This window comes from Triturus cristatus, chromosome 4_1 (assembly GCF_964204655.1).
Source record: "Triturus cristatus chromosome 4_1, aTriCri1.1, whole genome shotgun sequence".
Lineage (NCBI taxonomy): Eukaryota > Metazoa > Chordata > Amphibia > Caudata > Salamandridae > Triturus > Triturus cristatus.
The window spans coordinates 277846963-277871400 of NC_140585.1; the positions used below are offsets into that span (position 1 = coordinate 277846963).

The window sequence follows — 24438 nt, forward strand, 5'->3', positions numbered from 1 at the left end:
TATTTACAGAACTCAAACATCAGGTAAGGTGGGCGGAGAGTAATCTGCGTGAAGATATAGTATCCACCTGAAAAAATACCAAATGCCTGTACATTTTTATTGTGAGAGATGCAGCTTCCTGCAGATACCTCATGTTCTGTATGAGTCCCAAAGTAATACCCCTGAGAGGTGAGCATGATTAATAGGTCAAGAGTAATGTTAGGATCCTGTACACCACATACGGATGTCCCATAGGTCCACTAGGTTTTCTTATGACATCTGTGACAGGGTTCAAACGATGAAACCTTAGGATGTCAAAAGTTGAGGAACTTAACCAGTGAAGTACTGAGAGAAACTTCAGACCGCCGTCCATGAGATACAGAAAAACAGGAACCAACCCCAGCGTGCCAGTTGGCGACATATGTCCTAGAATCCCCTCATCTTTGCTGGTCAAGGTCGGAGCTGCAACCGCGTTATAGCACATGGCGACGCTGGAGAGCTATTGCAGGGTTAAGTTTTGGGATCAAGGCTGGCAATTAGAGGATAGAATTAAGGTGAGGCATCTGCAGGTACCTACTAGAAAGAAAAATGTACAAAGCAGACGGAGGAAAAACTAGCAGAACAAATGGAAAACTATATAGAAAACTACGCACAGTAAATTGCTCAGGATGGGGCACAAATGTCCTGGGAATATCTCTTCTGTATCTCCAGTCAATGGCAGGAAATACATCTAAGGCTTCAACAGTACTTTTTAGAGGACAAAGCTGCACAAACAGCTGGCCTGCAATAATCAAGTCTGTGTTTGTGGGCAAAAATGTTTTTTTTTTTTAATGGTAGGAAAAAAAGGTGTCAAAAAACCAAGTTTATACAACCACATCATATGCAAGTTCATGAAAAATGGACATTGTTCTCCATCTACTCAAAGCTTACCTCCCCCGGCGACGGAGGGCTTTGCAGGATTTGGAGGAAGTCTTGGATTTTGGAGTGGGAACCTCTCCATTCTCAGAAGGGCTGGCATCCTTGGTGGGCACTGGCAAAGGAGCTGGCTCGTGAATAATCAAGACATCATCTTTGTTGTGCTGGCCCAGGTGCTGCTTAGCAAAATCAAACCCTTTAACAGTCGGAGCTTGTAGCTGGAATGAGACAGATCAAATAAATCACTGTTTTGAAACTCAGCAAGGGTAAATGAGAAGCTTGTGTTATTTTAACAAAAAGATGCACAGAATGATTCATTCATCAGTGAACAGCTTCATGCTGGGTATGCTCGGGGCTCTTTGCACATGACAGCATGCATTAGGAACTGACTGTTAACAAATGTATGAAAGGGACGTTAGGCATGAAAATCATTCCACCGCTGAAGCAGAGCTCTGGGTGATGCAAGACAAGGGCAGCCCTGAGAGCTGGAGGTCAGGTCTAAATTGCACGTGCATAAACGTGAAGGGGGAGGTGCTGCTGGACTGCAAAGTAACTGACTGCAGGATGAGACAGAGGAGAGGGGTCTCTGTGAGCCTGTACTGGGAGAGCAGAAGCCTCTTCGGGGTCTGCAGGCAGCTGCTATGACTGAACATTCTGCAGTCTAGGTACAGACAACCGTGGTTGCTGCAGGCTACAATGATGGCACACTGACAACTGCGTATGTGTAAGAGAACTGCACTAATAGGAGTTCCTGTAGGTAAAAAAGAGACAATAGGAGAACAGTGCAGAGGTGTGTTGTTGGAACAGCAGATGGTGTTGGAGGGAAGGACTGCAAAGCAGATAATGCAGAGAAGCGCATGAGCAGAGGCGCACTGGCAGAGCTTGTGCCAGACCGTGGCGGGTCGACTCACTGAAAGGGAAACGCTCTGCCGCAAGCCGGGCAAGTACCTCTAGGACTACCGGCAGGGGGCGCTGCGAGATAGATGGCGGGGCTGAAGGCAACCTGCTTGGGAAGTCTATTAAGGAAAGCGCAAGCCGGGCATTAGCAAAGTATGGCGTGACGTCCCCGAGCAGGAGAGCAAGCGAAGGCCAAGATCCGGTGGCGTCTGTCACTGGAACCCGCTGGCAACGGAGGACCCGCCTTTCACCAGGGAATGTCGACGGTTCCTTCCTAAAGAGCCAACTAAAAGGAGTTTTCGGACTTTTTTTTACTACGGAAGACATCACGTGGGACCTTTTACGGCGGCAAGAAAATCAAATTAATTCTGCTAAATTTAGTACTGGCGTTTAGTCAGCCTACATTAATCACTGAACCACTAAACTGGATAGTGCTGTATGCAAAGCAGTACGGTGTGCATATCGCGTGTGAAAATAGTGATCGTGTTGCACTTTAAATGTGTGGAAGGATGACGCGTGAGGGAGTCGATCCATAAATGCCAAGGTTTCAGATTACTACGTGAACTTTTCATGATTTCAGTGTAATTATGAGTGACATTTAAACAACTATGAGTGACACTTCATCGTGGACGAAATCGAGCAATGAAGAAGAGGGAAACATATCGATATATCACAAATTACACCCACTTGAGCAACGAGAAACGGCAGAGCCACGCTGTATTATTTAAAAAAGATAACACTACAGTATTAGGAAGTACACATTGCTACTCACAGCCTGGCCCGCGGCTATTACAAAGCCATTCAATAACGATTCAAAAATCCAACCACCGGCACGAATGTGGAGACCCCGCCACGTGTGAGGATATACCCCGCCACGGGTGAGGATATACCCCGCCACGGGTGAGGATATACCACGGGTGAGGATATACCCCGCCACGGGTGAGGATATGCCCCGCCACGGGTGAGGATATGCGCCGCCACGGGTGAGGATATGCCCCGCCACGGGTGAGGATATGCCCCGCCACGGGTGAGGATATGCCCCGCCACGGGTGAGGATATACCCCGCCACGAGTGAGGATATACCCCGCCACGAGTGAGGATATACCCCGCCCCGCCACGGGTGAGGATATACCCCGCCACGGGCGAGGATATACCCCGCCACGGGTGAGGAGACCCCGGGCCCGCCACGAATGAGGAGAGCCCGCCACGAATGAGGAGGGCCCGCCACGAATGAGGAGACCCCGGGCCCGCCACGAATGAGGAGACTCCCGCCACGAATGAGGAGACCCCCGCCACGAATGAGGAGACCCCCGCCACGAATGAGGAGACTCTGCACTATTAAGTCCCTTTGTGAATTGTATCCGGAGTGTATTTATAGTGCTATGCAGCCCGAGCTTGTGAGTGAAAGCACTGTGAATATGTAAGCGCTTATTTTAAAATTGTATTACACACAATATAAGAAAGGCTGTGCAAAGATATGCAGGGGCAGATTTACGAACTTTTCACGCAGCACAGGAACCAAAGTTAGGCTGCACTGCATAACACGGAGAGAGCAGAACAGCACCACATTTACTAAAACATTTCGAACAGCGCAATACCTACTAAAATGTGGCGTCATTTTTCTTTGCTTCTGTACTTTGGGCTGACATGCGCCAACACACCCATTCTTGCACTTGTAGAAGAGTGTGTGTGTTCCGGCAAGCATGGGTTTTGCATGGGAAGGGTACTCTTCCAATACAAAATACTATGCTTAGTAATAGTTTTTAAAAAAACTCCCACTTTGTATTTGTGCTGTACAGTGGAGCACGTATGCAACGTGAGAACACTTTACAGAAATAAAAACATTTCTCCAAGTCAAAGCCAGCCTCAAAGATATGAAATTTTTCTGCGCAAAGCCCAGCCTACAAAGTAAGTGGATAGTGCTTTGCGTTAAAAACCATGGGTATGCACATGGGAACCCCCATGTTCCACACAGGTTACACCATCTTGACACAAAGCAGTGCTAGCTTGCATTACTTTAGGGCTACTTTCTAGCGCAAATAAAGTTTTGCACTGGACAGTACATCCCAAATCAACTGCTTTACTGGTTTGTGTTACTTTTGAGACACGAACCCAGCACAAATTGTTAGTTAAATCTAAAAATATATATTCTTAGTAATATTCAAATGAGACTGTACCTAGTGCAAACCTTTTTTTAATAAGTTTCCATAAGAGGGATGCATTCCAGAACGCAGTTGAGAACACCCTCACGTTATCACCCTAAAAGAATTCACCTCGGTCACCATGATGCCTCAAATGACTCCATCAACTAAAGCCCTTTACTGAATGTCAAGTACTCTTTACACTTACTGCTTTATCAAATGCCAACATTTACATTTCTTTCATGTAGTAGGTACCCTGGCAAGTAGGTTTGTTTCTTGTTTAGTTTCCTGCCTCTCTCTTTACTTCACCGGACAGGAGACCCACCCCCATTTATTTTTTGCTTCTTGTGCAACATCGTGTTGCAATCTACTGCCTACCTAGCCCACCTACAAGATGCCCATAAAAGGTATGGGCCTGATTGGGAACCATGCGAAGTGGAAAACCTAGGTTTAAACCCATTCCATACAATTATAAAAGGTCTAGTGTCTCTGCCCCCAGATATACTCGTTGCAGGATCAATGAACACAATTGTACCGACCGAACAATCCAGCAGCTAAAAATCACTGTCTGAAAAGGATGCATTGTAGCCAGGACCCTTTTGCATGACCCCTTTCCAAACCTCAGACAAGCCATGGGGGAACATTACATGCTCTCACCAGCCAATATATAAATGTGTGCATTAAGCCCAACAGAAAAGGGGATACCAAGCAGAATACCTCCCGGTATAGCTGGATCCTTATAGTAATTACCCATTCTGTGGGGTTTAACTTCTAATTGCATGGTATGGGTGGTTTGTTACCGCCCAGTACTGGTAATTACTGATGTGGAGTTTGCACTGCCCAGTACATTCATTGCAACATGTAATCAGGGCTACTTGAAGTGTCTGGGGATAGATCAACAGGGTTAAAAGGCCCAGTTATCACAGCCCACCACATCTACAAATACACAGGAAGGTAATTCATCACAATTTATCTCCAACAAATAGACAGACAATGCAAGATTTGATCATTTATTGAATGTATAGGTTTTCAATATATTTAGTGGGTGCTCTCAGCCCAAAACACAGGACTGGGGCCAAATTTGAGAAGAAATCGAGCAGAAATGATGGGTTGCAGCTCTTGTCCTTCAGAGATGGAGCATTCTCATCTGAAGTATCGGACACCTGACCTATGGGTAGACTGTGAAACATCTACGTGAAGCCTCAACATATAATGTATGTCTAACCAGAGGTACACCTCTCCAAACTAAAGCAAACACCTCTATGATCATTTTCTCAGAGTGCATTGTAAGATAGATGTAGAATTTGCTTTAATATATGCCTTGTGTGTTTTTCTCTAGGATGGTGTATATGCATGTGTAGGCCTAGCTTCACTTTGTCCGCCTCTTCAAACTAGTGTAGTTTGGAGGCAAATGCTTTTGACACCTTATTCTGCTGAAAAACTAAGCCTGGGTCTGCCAAAGCAGGATAACTCTGATATTGGGTATAATATGTTACCAATGCACAAGCATTGCACAATGAAAACACGACTGTTAAAAATTGAGTTTCTGGTTGGAAGAGGTATGCACCCTGTCCAAGCAGGAACCACAATCTTAGTCAGGGTAAGTCACAACACACGCTATATTTTCCTGTGCTCACCCTCTGTTAGCGTGCCATAGAGCATCAGGCTTAACTTAAGGAGGCAATGTGTTAGGTATTTGTGGAACAATTCACACAATTACACAGTGAAAACACCACAACAGACACTCCACAGCAGTTTAGAAAGATAGAGAATAATTTTATAAATAAAACAAGATCAAAATGACAAAATTCTGATCAGTAGAAGTAAAGACATGATTTTTTAAAGATTAAATGCAAAAATAGCGCCTGGAAGCAGCAGACACTTAAGAGTTATTTCGTTGCACTGGACCAGGACAAAGTCAAGAGTTCAGGCAGACCACAATGGAGCGCAGGCCGGATATAGGACCAACATACGGCCTGCTGAGCAAACGTACCTTGATCCTGGTCGCAAACAACTAGGTGGAGCCGAGCGATGTGTCTGTGATTCCCACGCAGATGGGGTTATGTTCTGGATGTTCCCAGGCAACGGCAGTGAAGCGTCGGTTCTGTGAGTGATGCAGCAGTTCCGAATGTGATGCGCCGGTTTCTCCACACTGTAGAGGCGATAGGTCTATCTTCTTCACGGAGTGGAGACGATGCAGTGGTTCCAAGTGCGGTGCGTCGATCTGGTTCCCGTAATGGTGGCGATGCATTGGTGTTGATGCATGGGTTCTGGCAATTGCAACACTTTATACTCACTTACTGGGTTGGCACCACTTGGCAGAGAAAGACTTGCCGTAGCAAAGTCCAGGTGCTGTTTGTAGGTTGAAGAGAAGTCTTTGATATCCCGAGGCTTCAGAACAGGAGGCAAGCCAACAAGTCCTTGGAGATACTTAGGTTCTGGGTTGTAGAGATGCAGGTCCTATCCATCTTACTCGCAGGCAAGAGGGCAGCAGTCCGCAGACCAGCATAGCAAAGCAGTTCACAAGAGAGGCAGTCCCTCCAGCAGCACAACAGTACTCCTTCCTGATAGAATGTCGTCAGTTCAAGAAGTTTTCTTAGTTGGTGGTGTCAGAGGTCCAGTACTTGTATCCAGTTGGGTCTCTGAAGTGGGGGAGACTTCAAAGAGATGTCATTTAAGTGCACAAGTCCCTGCCTTCCCTTCCCTGGGTTCAGACTCACTACAGGGGGTATGCAGCCCTTTGTGTGGGGATAGGACAAAGCCCTTTCAGGTTTGTCAGCTCGTCTCTTCCATCCTGCCCAGGATCGTCCATCAGGATGTAGATGGCCCATCAGTCACACCTAAGCTCCCTTGTAAAGCACACAGCTACTCAACAAGAGTGTCCCGGCGCTGGAGGTTCACGCATAACCGGACCCAAAGTAACATCTCGCTCTGAAAGAACTAGGTTTTAAGATGTTTCTTAAAGGCTGCCAACTCAGATGTGGCACTCAGAGCAGCTGGTATTTGGTTCCTCGCCTGGGCACCCAAAAACCCAAACGATTACCCCCATACGGGCCAGGCGTACTCTGGCGATGCAAGCGAGGTTCGAAGAGGAGGATCTTAGGGATCTGGCCGGTGCGTAGCAGCTAACTCACCTTTGGAGATAGCCTTCCCCCTTGCCATGGAGGGCTTTGAAAAATATAACCAAGGCCTTAAGCTTAATCCTTTCTTTCACTGGGAGCCAGAGTAGTGCTTTGAGATGAGGGGCCATGTGCATCCTGGGCCTGAGTCCCAGTTTCAACCTGGCTGCAGCATTTTGAACCACCTGGTATCCAGGAAAACCCAGGCACAGGATGTTAGCATAGTCCAGTCTAGAAGTCACCAGACCTGGACCACTGCTTTCCTGATGTTGGGTGAGAGAAGAGGGACAAACTTTAACATGCGCAGAATGCCAAAACAAGTGACCACCAATGCCTGGACTTGGGATCTCATAGAAAGAGCACTATCAATGAGAATGCCAATGTTTTTTTACCGTGGTTTGGGCTGAGAGGGGGGTGGGCAACTCCTCATGCCACCAATGACTCCAATTGCGCATGGAAGGCAGGCTGGAAGGGTCAGGGTTGCATTTAAGCTGGTTTGCGTTGAGAAAATTGAACACCTTTGTAAGACAGGCTTTGATTTCATCCCGATCAAAGTCCGCACCCATGTCGCAGGTAAAGATCAGCTGCGTATCTTCAGCATATGAAATTATCTTCGCCCCACTGGCCTCAGCCAGGGGTTCAGAGGGGCTACCACATCAACATTCGTCCTGAGCCAGGATTCTAGAGCAGGGGCATCTACTTCGGGGTTTCCGAGTAGTGGAGGAGTTGAAGCTCCTAGAGCATCCTCCAAAACAGGGAGAGATATTTTGTGAAGGGCTCTGTATTTATAATCCGCCATTTTCAACGGGGCGGGATATCTGTCTCTGTACTAGGTATCTTGAAATTAACAGGAAAGTGGTCTGACCAGATGATGGGGGATGGCAGATCCATCTCCAGTTCCACATTACAAAAGATCTGATAAAGGGTATGGCCCAGCTTATGTGTAGAAGAGGAGATAAAAGGGGCAAGACTGCATGCTGTCATCACTTCAGACAAAGAAATGAGATAAGGATCCATGGGTTTGTCCATATGCAAGTTGAAATCCCACTAGGATGAGAAGTTGGTTGTATCTGAGGGCAAGAGGGGCAATGACTTAATTCAGGGACTTTATGAAGTTGCCAGGCGGCCCTGGAGACCTGTAGTTAAGGATCCCCCGCTATACATTATCGGAAAGATAGTGTGCAGCAGAATCCTAAGCATTCTGCACCCTCAGCAAGGTCCAACGTGATAGGAGTGCAATCAAGCACTTGTTTAGAGATAATGGCAACACCGCCTCTTTTCCAAACCGAGCAATCTTTCCCCAGAATTCTATATCCAGACGGGATGGCAGAGGCAATAGTGGGGTTTGAGGAGTTAGACTGCCATGTTTCTGTGAGAAATAAAAGGTCAGGGCGGACATCTGACAAGAGGTCGTAGATTTGTGCTTCATGTTTTTGTAGGGAGCGTGTGTTGAGCAACATTGCTCTATCAGGCATCACATGTTTCTTAGGGTTGCAGGCCTTCTTTCTTGGGGCAGACAACATGAGCCCTGTGGAAAGGCCCAATTGCAAGTCGGGCAGTGAAAGTTGGCCCAATTGCTTTCAGCTAGCCACTGTACACTAGCAAGACCTCTAAACCATGGTTAAATGGTGCCCTAAATGATGAACAGCGCAATCCAAGACTCTCTGAGAGACTCTGGAGAAACTCGCCTTCCACAACAGCACTCTTTCAATTGAGAAAGTTGAGAAGCGTTTACAAGAAACACATACGCTTGGCAAAAATCGACCACTTCAGATCTCAACTGGATGGAGCTAAAAATAGACCAAAAAAACTCTTCGAACTCCTTAAGGAACAATCTATCCAATCCTCTAACCAGAGCTCTGCTCCGCTATCCCTGCTCCCTAGTGGTGATGATTTTACAGCCCAATTCGCTGAAAAAACAACGAAAATAGAGCTGGAGCTATTACCCACCGCCCCAACTTTATTATCCAAAATACCACCCGCAGAATCGGGGAGGGGGCTGAATCCATGACAATTTACCACCGGCCTTTGGGCAGCTCTCTCAAAAACAACGCTGCTCGGAGCAGTTTTCTCCTACCAGACTACACTGAGATACTTTGCAACATGTGATCCACCAAACCCTCCAACCACTTTGGAGATCCACTACCCACCAAGCTCTATAAAGATTTAATCTCAGCCGTTCTCCCTCTTTGGTCCAAGATCATTCATGAATCCCTCATACAGGGAAAGATCCCGGACTGCCTAAAAGTTGGGCAAGTTACTCCCATTTCTAAGAAGCCCAATGCGGACCTATCAGATCCTAGCAACTTCCGACCTATCACCAGCAGCATGACTAGAGAAATTGCTTGAAAAATGCGTTCATTCACAGCTCTGCAAACATATTGAGAAATATCATCTCCTGGATCCTCACCAGTCAGGATTCAGAGCAGGACACAGCACTGAAACGACACTAACGCACATCGTTGATGACGCCGTGAGAGCCCTTGACCAAAATGTCCCTCGTCTCCTGATCCTTCTAGACCTGTCCTCAGCCTTCGATACCATCAAACATGAAAACTTGATTGATCTCCTACAAAATAGGATGGGATTGTCGGGCCCGGTACTAAATTGGTTTGCCTTTGCCTCCTTCCTTCATAACCGCACGCAAAGGATCAAAGTTCTAGCCCTAGCTTCCAGTAACCCGGTCCTGATTGGAGTCCCCCAAGGCTCGACACCCTCGCCCACTCTCTTCAATCTATTTATGGAGCCTCTTGCAGTCATTCTGAACAGAGCCAACATTCAATACCACATGTATGCGGATGACACGCAAATGTACCTGAAGATCTCATCACAGGAGGACATAAAAACTTTAAATGCTGCACTTGCACAAACTCAACAATGGCTAGCCCAAAACCATCTCTTACTAAATACTCTCAAAACGGAATTTCTTTTGATCACCCCACCTAATCACTCAGCTCCTACCCTTGACTGGATTAAACAACTAACTGCTCTGAACTGCAAACCTTATGTTGTAAACTCTGCCAAATCTTTAGGTGTCACCTTGGATAAACATCTAAATATGCAAGCACATATCAGCGCTACCATTAGGGGAGCCAATTTCCAACTCAACACACTGAAGAAAATCAAATCATTCCTCCCCCCAAAGACTTCAGGCCGGCGGTACAATCCCTGATTTTCCCTAGATTGTAATATGGATTGGTGACCCTCACAGGACTTCCCAAAGCCAGCTCAGCCCCACTCAGAGCAACCTCGAATGCTTCAGCCAGGCTTTAAACGGGATAGAGGAAATTTTATCACATTTCACCCGACCTGTTGCAGCTAAACTGGTTATCTATTGAAGCTAGAATCAGACTGAAGATTGCTGGTTTGACTCATAAAGCCATACCCCACAATACCCTATACTACCTAGCAAATAAACTCGAGCCATCGGGCTCTAGCAGGACCCTCAGAAGTACGTCCGCCCTACTCTTGAAACCACCAAGATTCAAAAAGGAGAAGATCGTACAACCGTGCGTTCACCGGTCTTGCTCCTAGAATATGGAACTCCTTACCATCCAAGATCAGATCAAATCCTTCTACTACTTCCTTTAAAAAACTGGTCAAAAGACTACTAATGAACAAACTTTAATCGCACTGATCATGTTCGGGTGTTTTGTTAATAACCAAATTCTTGATGTATTCTCACTGATGTTCTATATGTTTTTACCTTCTTTTTGCCTTTGTTTTGTCCCAGTCCTCGCTAACTCCTTTAACTGCATCATTTGTTGATTTCTGTTAATATTCCTTGATGCTCATCGCACATCTTGGTTCCTTCTATTGTTTGATGTTTTACTCTGAGCGCTATATGGTGCCTCTGATACACCCTACTCGTTACTCTTGAATATTTTCCCACAGTTTGTATTCTCACTTACCTCCTTCATGTTTTGTATAATGGCTTAAGACTACTCTGTACAGCGCTCTGACACCCATTTGGGTCTTGTTCGCCCTCTATAAAACTTTTCAAATAAATAAGAGTGATAGGTATCTAGGTTGAGCAGTTCTTCACGCCCGTACTGGATAGTTAGTGTCGTGTCCGAAGGCAAACAGGCAGCATGGCCTGCACCGGTCGCCTCCGGGAGGCTGACTGGGGCATTTGGGCTTACCTTTGGCGTGACTGCACAGCGTCTCCGCTTTTAATCATGTGAGACTAGAGCGCGCACCTCCCCAAAAAGGTCGCGCTCTATGTCCTAACCGTGAGGCAATTTGCAGGAAAGCCCCCACCCCCCAAACTTCCCGTTTGTGCAAAGTGCAGAGTGAAAATTCATGTATTCAGAGATAGGCAGAAGGGCACCAAATAGTTACAGTAAGAAAATGCCAACTTTCTAGAAAGTTGTTTACTAAAACAGGCTTGAGTCCTTCTACTACCTGGACTAGACCACACAACTAGTGTTAAACAAACATAGCGTCCAGATAGACCATTTGTGGTAAATGAATATTGAAACAAAACCTTGGATGGCACTTCCAAAGTACGTGTGATTTATTTTCACATTTCTTTAGAAAGTTTTAAGAAACAGCATGCCCTAACATTCTTTTCATGTTATATGTCGAACAACACTTTGTTTTGACACACAAACAAAATCATATGGTGTAATATTCAAAGCATCATACATGGATTCAATCAATCAATCAATCAAACATTTGTTGAGCGCACTACTCACCCGTCAGGGTCTCAAGGCGCTGGAGGGGGTGGGGGATGATGCAGCTACTGATCGAACAGCCAGGTCTTGAGGAGTCTCCTGAAAGTCAGCAGGTCCTGGGTCTGACGCAGTTGGATGGGGAGGGTGCTCCATGTCTTGGCGACGTGGTGGGAGAATGATCTGCCGCTGTTGTTCGTTCGGCGAATGCGTGGGACCGTGGTGAGGGCGAGGTCAGCGGAGCGAAGCTGGTGGTCAGGGTGTAGAAGGTGTGCCATTCGTTAAGGTATGCTGGTCCGGCGTTGTGGAGTGCTTTGTGAGCGTGGGTGAGGAGCTTGAAGGTGATCCTCTTGTGGACCAGGAGCCAGTACAGATGTCTCAGGTGGGCAGTGATGTGGCTGTGGCGAGGGATTCCGAGGATGAGGCATGCGGAGGCGTTTTGTATGCGTTGGAGTCTTTTCTGGAGTTTGGCTGTGGTTCCCGCGTAGAGGACGTTGCCGTAGTCCAGCTTGCTGCTGACGAGGGCTTGGGTGACTGTCCTTCTGGTTTCGGTGGGGATCCATCTGTAGATCTTGCGGAGGGTGTTGAAGCAGGAGGAGGAGTCAGCGTTGACTTGCTGGGTCATGGAGAGCGTTGAGTCCAGGATGAATCCCAGGTTGCGTGCGTGGTTGGTGGGTGTCGGGGCAGCTCCCAACGTGGCCGGCCACAAGGAGTCGTCTCATGCGGAGGGGGTGGGGCGGAGGATAAGGACCTCTGTCTTGTCAGAATTCAGTTTCAGACGGCTGGACTTCATCCAGTCTGCGACGGCCTTCATTCCCTCTTGGAGGTTGGATTTGGCGATGGACGGGTCCTTGGTGAGGGAGAGGTTCAGCTGGGTGCCGTCTCCATACAAGATGATGCTGAGGTGGTGTGCTCGGACGATGTTGGCAAGAGGTGCCATGTAGATGTTGAAAAGTGTCGGGCTGAGGGATGATCCTTGGGGTACGCCGCAGGTGATTGTGGTGGCTTCGGATCGGAATGGGGGGAGGCGGACTCTCTGGGTTCGTACGGTGAGGAAGGAGGAGACCCAGTTCAGGGTTTTGTCACGGATCCCTGCGTCGTGGAGGCGTGTGTGCAGGATGTGATGGCAGGCGGTGTTGAATGCATTAAATAGTGAAACAACACAGTGAAAAACATGAAGACACATTCACATTTAACATACAAAATATACAATGTGAGCAGAGCGACCAGTCCTGCTTGAACTACCACTAGGCGGACATTTAATTATTCGTAGACTGAAGCTACAGCCTAAAGTCCTGCCTGTGTACAAAGCTAAGGGTATGTTGAATTGGGAAGGGTGTGGTCTAAAAAGGGGAAAATTAAAATCAAGAACATTCCCTCGTGGCACACCCAAAATCGCTAAACCCATTAGCATGAGCCAACGCGTTTCGGACCCCATGTCATTCTGGGGTACTCCTCAGGACTAGAACTTGGTCTTGTGAACTGCAAGTTTGTCAAGGAGACAGCTGTTACATGAATCAGGGACGCCCTGATTGACATGGGGTCCGAATCGCGTTGGCTCATGCGAATGGGTTAAGCATCTCTTTGTTTACTTGAACACTTTGGATATCTGTGTAACTACTGGGAAAGGACCGATTTCCCTCTCTATCGCAGCCACTATTTACAAAACGCCCTGAAGGAGCCCCAGGCCAGACGGCCAATGTAAGGGGGCGAAACACGTGTTGGCTATAAAATGTTCTCAGCAGGCTATGAAACACGACAAAAATAAATTTGATTCCAAGGAACTTTTGATTACTATCCTTACTCGTTCCAACATTCTCACTATAATGAAATTAAAGGAGACGCCGAAGACCAGGACAATAATCAGAGCACAGGTCAACCATTTACTGATGACCCAGCATTGCCCCAAGCTCGTCACATACTACAGCAGTCATCCCTCGGAAACTGAAATGCGTGCAGAGATTATTCTGACGCTTCATGAAAGGCAGAAGATGATGGGCAGTGGCACCAGACATGATTCTGAGGCACAATTCGGTCATACACCAAATGATAAAGTTCCAAAAACAACGGTGCAGCAAACAAACTTTTAATGCATCGGTATCTAGAAATATTACAAAACAATCTTATGTCTGTTCTGGTTAAGACAAGCATATAATAAAGATCGGATTAGATATTTAAAGTAAAGGATAATAGATGAGAATAAAATGATTAATTAATAATGGACAAGGGCTGTACAGTAATTAATAATACACACCATAAAGGTCTTAAAGAAAAGCAAGCACTGGCAAGGTAAAAGAAAAACAAGCATTTGCAAAGTGAATAAGTCTCACCTATTACACACATTGGTTTTGTCAATCTTTTTAAGCAATTCTATACAGCATAGCGGCTACTGCAAGGTGATTTAAAAAAAAGCAAGATGATGCGACAGGGGCACTATTTTGCAGGGAAGCACATGTGTTCAACATGTATGTGTGCGGCTATAAAATACTGTAGGATTTATTTTATTTTATATACCAATCCGATATAGATCAGTAAATAAATATTTTTAATTAAAAAAAAGTGCACAATAGAAGAGTTTTAAAAGGTAGAGTGAAAGCGATAAAAAAAAAAGATGATGAGTAGGTTGCGAGAGGTGGTGTGGGAGAAGCAACACAACAGGTGGGGGAGCAGAATGGCAGGTGTGGTAAAGCAAAATGACAGGAGGGGGAAAGCAAAATGGCGGACGAGGGAGAAGGAACAACTGCAAAAGACAGCAACGTGGACTGCGGGGTGGATAGCGTGACCAGACGTTCCGGATTTGCCCAGACAGTCCTGGTTTTTCAAGGACTGTCCCCGCGTCCTGACAGTTTTGGCTAAAACAAATAGGTCCTGGTTTTGAGAGAAGGTCAGGTGAGCCTGCACATCAATCAGCATGGCGCAGGCTCACGTTTCCTTTGACTCTCTCTTAACACCAGGAACAGACGTTTTGGGGTTTAAAGAGCCCTCTGTTCATAAAACGTAGGAAGTTCAATTGTTTAAAAAGCCGTCTGCTGTGTTGCCTCACCTCATTCGTGCAGCACAGCAGGATTTAATGAGGAGGGTATAGGTGTCACATCACCCCAAGCCAGGATCATTAGTAGCCTGCTCCAAGGTCAGATCACAAGAGGGAAGAGGGAGGAAAAAAAATAATATATATATATCTATATCTATATATATTTTCACTTAAAAAACCATAGGTTTCAGGCACGTTATAGTTAGGAATTAGCATTTAAAAACCTTAGAAATTTACTGAAAAAACCACAGGTTTCAGGGGCGTTATAGTTAGCTGGACTTTTCACTCGTACAAAACCATTGAAATTCCCCCGTTATAGTTAGTTCAGCTAACTATAACTCGCGCGCCCGCAATGCACTGCTGATGACGTCACATATTACATCACTCATGACATGGTCAGTGACATCACTCATGACATCACTGATGACATCACTGATGACATCATCCAGTGAATGTGTGTTTTTCTGAAAAAGACATGTTTTATATATGTATATCTCAAAGTCGATGGAAGAATAAATGAGTATATAAGTGTCTAAATGGATGATTTGTTTTTGAAAAATTGATTGTATAACTGACTGATTAAGTGTATCTTAGTGAATACATGGCTTAGTGAGTAATGTTTAAATATGTAAATATCTGTATCAGTCTCTACTTTGTGTATAAGTGGCTGCATGGGTTGGTGAGTAGCTACATGAGTGTCTATATAGGTTATTAGTTGGTTTTTTGAGTATCAGTATGAGTGTCTGTATGGTTCGGTGGGGGGTATTACGTAGTGCATAGGTGCATGAATGAGTGACTCACTGTTTGTATGTGTTGAAGACAGCATGTGTGCAGGACTTTATGGGTGGATGAGTATGTGCATTGGTGTGTTTTGAGTGAATGACTGTCTCAATAGTGTCTTTATGAGTAACTACATATGTTTTAAACTAGTTTATGTGACTATTGGAGTATATAAGTGAGTATATGTGAGAGTGAGAGATTTAAAGAGTACCTGTATGATTAAGTATGTGTTTCTATAAGTGATTCTGTAAAAAACTAAGTATGTGTAAGTTTCTGTAGAAGTAAGTGTGGTGGTGTGTGTATAACTGTATATGCAAGTAAATGGATGTTTGATTCTTTATTAGCATGAGTGACTATGTGTATGAGTAACTCTATGGATGAGTGGCGTTGTATAACAGGATGTATAGGTGTTGAAAAAAATAAATTTGGCACTTCCAAGGCCTTAATCGTCCCAGGGGACCACAACCCCTGGGTCATGGCCTTTTTTTTTAAAATTCTTTAGGAGGGGGGCTGCGTTGCCCCCTTCCTCAGGCCACTTATGGGCCCGGGGACCCCATCCCCCGGGGCCGGCCTTTGTTTTTTATTATTTAAAAAAAATATATATTTATAGAAACACCTAGGACATGCTGGACAAACCGTATGTACCCATCACCATGACGATTAGCGTGATATTCATTAAAAGGCGACTATGAATACAATGAATTCACGTGGAATGTATTTACACCGCTAGTGAAGCTCTGACGTGTCTGACGCCCTACCGTGCCTAATCCCGGCGCCCCCGCCGGTGGGTACTCTGCAAGTAGACACCCTTGTTGTTTATTTATACAAACATGGGTAGCTATTGACGGACACATTTAATACACACGCACACCAAGCCATTCAAAGGGGATTCGACAAAAATTCGACCAAACTATGCAAGAAACCCCCCTCACAGTTAATAAAACACACATTCACCGCCGGATGTGTAATACTTTTTATTTTACTCTCTGGAAAGGAGACGGACCTCACTTGAGAGTCACAGCGTGCTCCTGGCTGAGCCCAATGCTGTGTTACACCCACCAGTGCCCGCCGAGTGCCACACACCTCTGTGTTGTATTCCACCAGCTAGTGCGTAAGCTATGACACTCTCTAGCCCATGTGCACTGTAACACCACCCCGTGAATATGTCATGCCACACTTGCCTTCGCACGGGTTATATTGCCCCATCTAACGTGCCTTCCTCGATGCCTATGTTATAACGCACAGCGCTATGCCATACATAATACAATCTGGGATCCATATCTTTGTCACAGTGCATATGCAACATTACACTCCCCAGCACATATTTTATATTACAACTTTAGAGACTAGTTAGGTTACACAACACTGCCCTGTGCATATTACACTCCAAGGCGCATATCGCATTGCACGCACTAGTGCCTGTGCTATCTCGCGCTCCCCAATGAATCTGTCATTGCGCACAATGTATTGCATATTATATTTCACGCCCTGGTTCATCTTATATTACACTTTTTGGTGCATAGTTTATACCATATACTATATCTAGTTTTCATTTTCAATCGTGCTCTCAGGACTATGTTCTATATAACACTGCGTCCACCTAACCTTTTCACGGGCATTACATTTTGCGATGGGGGGTGGAGGGTCAGGGGGTGTTTCTGCCAAGTGAGCCCGGAGTCACAGTCACAAACGTCCTCTTCTTCCTGAATAAAAGTGAGATTATGCTGCATACTTGTTCATATTTTAAGTAGTATGCACAGACACACATTTTAAAAACAATAAAGTTCCTAATACCCACCTTCTCTGAACAGTTAGCTTGCTGCCCCATCCACCTCCTCTCTATCCTCTGTTCTCTGAATCCATGGACTAGCCTCCTCCCATGCATGGTCTGATGTGCTGCCACTGCCCTCCATTTAGCATGATGTACCAGTCCACTCCACTTGCCCTCCATTGCCCAATTCTATGGCCCATCATTGACCTCCTGCTTAGCCTCTGTGCTTAGCTTGCTGCCCCTATTCTCCTTCCCCCTGCCTTCCGATGTCTTTGTGCATGCCCCTGCTCCTTCCTTTTTGCCCAAGATGTTCCATGGACTTGCCACTCCTATCTACTCTGAGTGTTCTGTTGAGCTGCCACTCTCCTCCCACCTGCCTAGCATTGTCAGATGACTGCAACCTGTCCCTGCCACCTCCACCCTGCCTGTCCACATGCCATGCCCCTATCCCCTTCCTCCTGTCCTCCATGGTCCATTTTACTGCCACACCCTTCTGCACTCCCTGGTCTGTTGTGCTACAACTGCTCCTCCTGCCTGCCCCGCACAGTCGGTTGTGAGGCCCCTTCCCCTGAACTCTCTTGTCTGTGCCCAGGTCCTGACCCTCCCTTCTATCCTCCATGGTGCTTTGTGCATGCCCCTGCACTCTCCTTCTTGCCCATCATAGCCATTGTGCTGCCACTAACCCTCCCGCTTGCCATGCATGGTCTTCTGTGCTGCCATGGCACCTCCCACCTTCCCTGTGTGGTCAGCTACCTGCCCCTGACCCCCTCCCACCTTCCCTCCATGGTCTGTGTGTATGCCATCATAGTCTCATTGTTGCTCTCCATGGTGTGTCTTGTTTCTAGTGCCCATCCTGCCTGACCTCCATGGTCATCTAGCTGCTCCTGCCCTGCCCCCTTGCCCCCTGCCCTCTGTTTCCATGTGCAGACCCCTATTCCCTCCCTCCTGGCTTGTCTGTTCCATTGTAATGCCCCTGATCCGTCCCTCCTGCCCTTTATGGTCTGTTACGCTGTAGCTTTCTCTCCTGTCTGTCCATTATGGTCAGCTAGCTACCATTGCCTCTTTCCCCTCTGTTCTCTGTTGTCCATGTGCATGGTCCTGTCCCCTCCTTATTGCTTTCTATGGATTGTTGTGATGCACTCCCATCCTGCATGCCCTGTGTGGTGTATTGTGCTGCTGCAAACCCTGATGTCTGCCCTGTAGGGTCAGTTTGGTGCACCTCTCCATGTCCCTCCTGTTCTCTGTTATCCGAGTCCATGTCCCTACCCCAATTCCTCCTGCCTACCATGATCCAATGTACCATACTTGCGAATATTTTGAACTTGATAAGAGGGAGATTTTGAAATAAAACTGGGGTATTGATTTTCCCCTTTGAGTTACACTGAAAAAGAGGAGATTGTAGACAGGAGACAGATCAAATAAAGTCCTTTTGAGCTTAAAAACATTGGACGTTTCCTGTCTGAAACGGGTCTGTTGGCATGTATGGTTGTACTACCACTGCCTCTTCCTTCTGCCCACAATGGTCTATTATATTGCCACAGCCTCTCTTGCCAGTCCTGTATTGTTGGTTTGTTGCCCCTGCCCCCCTTTCCACTGCCCTCCATAGTCTGTTGTGCTGCCACTGCCCTTCCTGCCTGCCCAGTGTGGTCAAATTGTTGCCTCTGCACTTTCCTACCTGCCTTCAATTTTCAGAGTCCGTGCCCCTGGCCTCTGCCTCTCAACAGAATCCCAATGAACAACTAGATTGCTAACATTCTATATTTATTACAAAAGTGTGGAACGCCTGACATCATCTTGATGTAATCAAAACTGTAATACCTAGAGAATTTCCTTTAGAAATTACATATATGAGAGGGTCTTATTTGCATCAAAATTATGGTTAGTGCTCTAAAAAACTAAAATGAGGACATATTTTCTGAGTTTTCAAATAGCGACAAAGAACTTTTAAATTATTTGTAATCTTTATGGTTTTTTATCCAGTTGACCACTTGATTAAATGTTGCACCTAGGGAAGAGGATGTAGTGTTACTTCCAGAGCTGCAGACTTTGCAACTGAGGAACCAGGTTGGAGTTTCTGCTTCAGTTCAACATTCTGTGATTCTGGTCAAATCACTTAATCTCCCCATGTCTACAACCAAAATGAATTTGATCTTGTGTGATGTAACCAATGCTCATGTAAAGCACTCCAATACCTGACAAGTCTGCACTATATAAAACTTCAAATACACAAAAAATAAGTGTTTTGCACACGTCTGTCATTGGGCTACATGTGGGCTACATCTGGGTGATATTTGTGCTGCGTTTGGGCTCTTTTGTCTCTGGTGGCCATCTTGGGAGATTTATTTGTTATGAAGTTTCCTAATTTCCTCATTTACTGCAGTCTCCTCAGTAGCAAATGCTTTCAGTTTTTTACTTTGATTCCATCAAGAAGGTATTCAGATATGTCACATATTTGCCATAAATTCTGAATGTTAGCACTCTAGTTGCTCATTAGATCACTGTAGTAAAGCTACTGCTCACCAGGGAAGTCTGCTGCTGGTATTCAAAGTGCATGTTTCATTCTGCATGTCAGAATTTTTTATGAAATAAAAGAGGATTTGAGAAGTCAAAATGTGCCCTAATTTTTCTTTCTGCAGCACTAATCATAATTTCTATGGCAAAATGAACCCCCTCCTTTTGTTCCTTTGTAAATTAAATGTTTTAAATGTTACCACTTTATTCCAATCAAGATGGCTTCAGGTGTGCCATACTTTTGTCGTAAGTAAGACTGTTAGCGCTCTAGTTGTTCGTTAGAACACTCTGGGACATTCTGTAATTTGGCTATACTTGGGCTACATTTGGGCTCTTTTGTTTCTGTCGGCCATTTTGGGAGATTTATTTGTTATGAAGTTTCCTAATTTCCTCATTTACTGCAGTCTCCTCAGTAGCAAATGCTTTCAGTTATTTACTTTGATTCCATCAAGAAGGTATTCAGATATGTCACATATTTGCCATAAATTCTGAATGATAGCACTCTAGTTGCTCATTAGATCACTGTAGTAAAGCTACTGCTCACCAGGGAAGTCTGCTGCTGGTATTCAAAGTGCATGTTTCATTCTGCATGTCAGAATTTTTTAATGAAAAAGGAGGATTTGAGAAGTCACTCAAAATGTGCCCTAATTTTTCTTTCTGCAGCACTAATCATACTTTCTGTGGCAAAATGAACCCCCTCATTTTGTTCCTTTTTAAATTAAATGTTTTAAGAGTTACCACTTTATTCCAATCAAGATGGCTTCAGGTGTGCAATACGTTTGTCATAAGTAGGACTGTTAGCGCTCTAGTTGTTCTTTAGAACACTCTGGGAAGCTGCAGTAGAACACAAAGGAATCGACTGACAGTCTCTGCCCTTGTTGGATGTACATGTTTTACTGAGAATGTCAGACTTCATTCTCACATGACTGAGAAAGATAATGTGAATTTACAGAAAATATGCTCTCAGTTTAGCTTATAGATCACCTTCCAAACCTCTGTGGGAAAAGCATGAGAAAATAGTTTTCTCTCAAACATGATTCATGATATCACAGCAGAAGGCTTTTTCACATGGTAAAATCACCTTAGAACACACCACAATTCCTAAAATGATTATGGTACCATCAACAAATGATTTATAATGTAACTAAAGTCTTAAAACCTTCTATTAACTGCAATGCTTTTTAATGAGGTGCTATCATGTATATTGGTCCCAAGATGACTGCCAACACTTCTTGGATGAAGTACTGACAGCCAATCAGATCTCACGATGAGATGTGTGGTTAGGCTCCGCCCAGATATATCTATCTTTTTAACTCTAATTTTCTCAGGAACTACTGAACGGATTTACACCATTTAAGCAAAAGGCACGAGTCTGAGCTGAGGACTACCTCTTTGCCAAATTTGGTGTAATTCCGTTCAGCAGTTCGGGCTGTGGCTGCGTCAACAGGTCCTACGGGAAAATGCATGGGGAAAACGAGTTTTGGGACCCCCCTTTTTTCTCGGACCCCGCTTGACAAATCACCGTGAACTTTTTAGGATAGGAGCGGACCGGAGCTGGCCAAAAGTTTGGAAAATTTCGCGAAGATTCGTCAATCGGCACCAATGTTATTCCAAATAGAATGTTGCGGATTTCGTATGGAAAATAGGTCCTAACTATAACTACCTACTGGCAACTGCCAGTAGATAATATATATATTTATATAATATATATATATATATATAAATACCTTCAATTCCTCCGTGAACGTCAGCTTCCCTTCTGCGGGAAAAAACGAAGAGCAAACCACAAATTCACTGCTTTAATCGTGTTTATTTGGCCGTACTAAACACCATGACGCGTTTCGGTCTCACAAGACCTTGATCACATGACACGCCTTTTGAGACTCCTGATACATTTAAAGTGCCGTCCATCATCTCCTTGTGTTTGCTTGGTTCGCCCTAAGTTGGCAGGGTATGCCCAGACGTGGGTCACTTGATCACTTTGCCACTGTATTCAAGCTAGCCTGGCTGATGAAGGGTGTTACCCAGAAACCGGTCCCAGGATGCTTGTTCCCAGTTCAGGGAAGACCTGGCTTGGCAGTTCAGCCTGCTCTGTTCCCATGAGGCACAGGGACTAGACTGATTTGCATATAGCTGGGTCTGAACTGAGGTGGCGAAGTGAGCTAAAGAATGAGGATGGATTCTACCCAGATCTGTGACTGTGGGTGAGTGTCTGAAACGTTTCAGTGCTCCGTCCATCTCCTTGTGTTTGCTTTGGGTGCCAGGACAAGGCACAGCCTGCTAGCAGCTGCTCACCGCCAACACGGCTGGTAATAAATCAACGATAAGTTGCAATGCGGAAATATGAGATCCCGCCTGCACTCGATCCCAGGCCCACCAGCTGAGTGACTCAGTATGAGGCAGGCCATTGTTACTACAGTCAGTAAGTGAAGTTAGTGCAGCACATATAGGTCGCATCAGTGTAACTGCATATTCGAGCAGGAGGAGGCCAATGTATCCTGACCCAAGCCCCTTGGGCCGTGGCGCCGCCTCAGCGGCTGCTGTGAGAAGGAGTCTGCATGACAAGGGCCTGTGAGAGTGAGCACAGGTAAAGTGTATTTATCCTAATTAAACTAAGTAAACATTATTTGTGCCACAATTTGTGTGTTAATTGCTTATAAGACTAGTAGACTGTGCAACTTACTCTTTTATTATACAACTCAGTGTGTCTTTTTTTAAAATAAATTACAGCCTGCGGCTGAGCTGTGACCCCTAGGCTGTGAGTGTGCCTCTCCTGCCCTTCCATTTCTGGTGCTTTGCAGAAGTTCTAAGATCTTCTTCGTGTTTCTTGTTGCTCAAATGGGTGACATTTTTGATATTTATGTGTTTTCCGGTCTTCATTGCTTAATTTTGCTTGTGACAAAGTGTCACTCATAGTCGTTAAAATGTCACTCATAATGACACTGAAATTATACCAGTGTCACACATAGCGATTTGAAACCTTGGCAGCTATGCCCCTGTATGTTCTTGGTAAGCCTTCAATGTGTCTTTGTAATTAGACAGCTTGCGCTATCTGGTAGGCTCGCGCTAACACCACAGGGAAGGGCGATGATGAATGCCATTGAGACTGGTTTACAAGCAGCAGAGCCGAGAAGCACGACACAAGCTGTGAGTACCGGTGCAGCAGCGGCCTGGACAGAAGAACACGCAGGGGAGGAAGAGGGATGCGTGAAGGCCGCGCCGCCATGGGCAGAGCCAGAACCACAGCAAGGGATTTGCTAGGTTTGAAGAACTTGTTTCTGTGACCGTCAAACGCAAGGAGGCAGCAGATGGCATTTTAATCCAGTCATCAGTTGTATTTAATATCCAGTGACAGGTGAGGGGACAGAAGAGTCTCTCTTGCTTGAACGCCGTGATGTGCCTGCTGCCGCGATACAGCACCCGTCTGCCCATTGCTAATCCCCAGGAACCTCCAGCAACTCTTCCATAAGGTCAGCTGTAGGCGAACAAAACGCCGCCACTGCCGCTTCTTCAGCTGGGCAGTCAGGTGCGGCCTCGTACCATCAATGTGGGTTCCAATATGCCCTCAAGCTGCTGCTTAAAAGGGGAGGCCCGTCGAACCTCGCTACCCCTGAACCGGTGCCGCTTTTAACATCTCAAATGAACACCTAGAGAGAAGAGAAGCTTTTTGGTTTGTGTGTAAGTTGTATGATTCTGGAGTAAATGCATCACAAAGTAACTTATGCAAAACAGTGACGTGTTCATATGGGTAGGAGAAAGGGTGCGCGCTTTGTTTCGGATATGCACAAAGATGACACATACGTGCATGGGATTCAAGGATCACGCCCTGCATTTTATGGGGCTGTAGCTCTGAGGTATTGCGTGTACAATGCTCGTTCCGTGCGCCTGCGGGTAACACGGTGCTGTCAGGGGTCATAAAAAGGTGCCCTTTTATGACACACACATCACTACAGCAGCCTCTAGGGTCGGCGAGGGCCAGGCTTCGGAAGCCCCTTGAAAAGCACAAGGAAGAACTGACTTTCAGGAGGGACAAGGGCGAGGGTAGAAACACAGGAACGTGTTCCTTAATGACAACGAGGCGTCGCCCGAGGGTGTGACAGAGACACAGTATAATTGGTTCTATAATGTGGGGAAGAAATTGGTTATATGTAAGAGAAATGTTTATAGCTGTAAAGAAAAAGTAGACCTCATTTAGGTGTTTTTTTCTGACAAACACACCTCAGCCGAGAGGTACTGAGATGTACCTCTGGCAGCTGAGGTATGTGGATGTGAATACATCCAGCGAGCCGCCCAGGTCTTCACGTAATGACCATCTCAAGAATAACAGGAGTGATATGAACGGTGTGAGGCTTATTACTGCCTCAATGACGGATTACGCTCACCCACACCTTAAAATAAAGCATTAACACAATGCGACTCCCCTGCTGCGGGGAGCTAGGCAGCAGGCGCCTGCCCTGATGAGCCAGACACCTGCCCTGGACAACAGGGGAGCTCCAGCATCCAGAGCTCCCTGGCACCGAGAAGGGGAAGGGCACTGAAACTGTGAAGGGGAAGGGCACTGAAACTGTGAAGGGGAAGGGCACTGAAACTGTGAAGGGGAAGGGCCGATTGGCGCCGCGAA

General features: G+C 45.8%; 1 protein-coding gene across 4 annotated transcripts in view; it reads right to left on the reverse strand.

The window, feature by feature from the left end:
• KIAA1549 (KIAA1549 ortholog) overlaps positions 1 to 24438 on the reverse strand; it is a 746373-nt gene that overhangs the window by 208572 nt on the left and 513363 nt on the right. For all 4 annotated transcript variants that reach the window (XM_085652039.1, XM_085652040.1, XM_085652037.1 and 1 more), the window contains one exon: positions 910 to 1112. In XM_085652039.1, coding sequence (XP_085508165.1) covers positions 910 to 1112 — 203 coding nt within the window. The remainder of the gene's footprint in view (positions 1 to 909; positions 1113 to 24438) is intronic.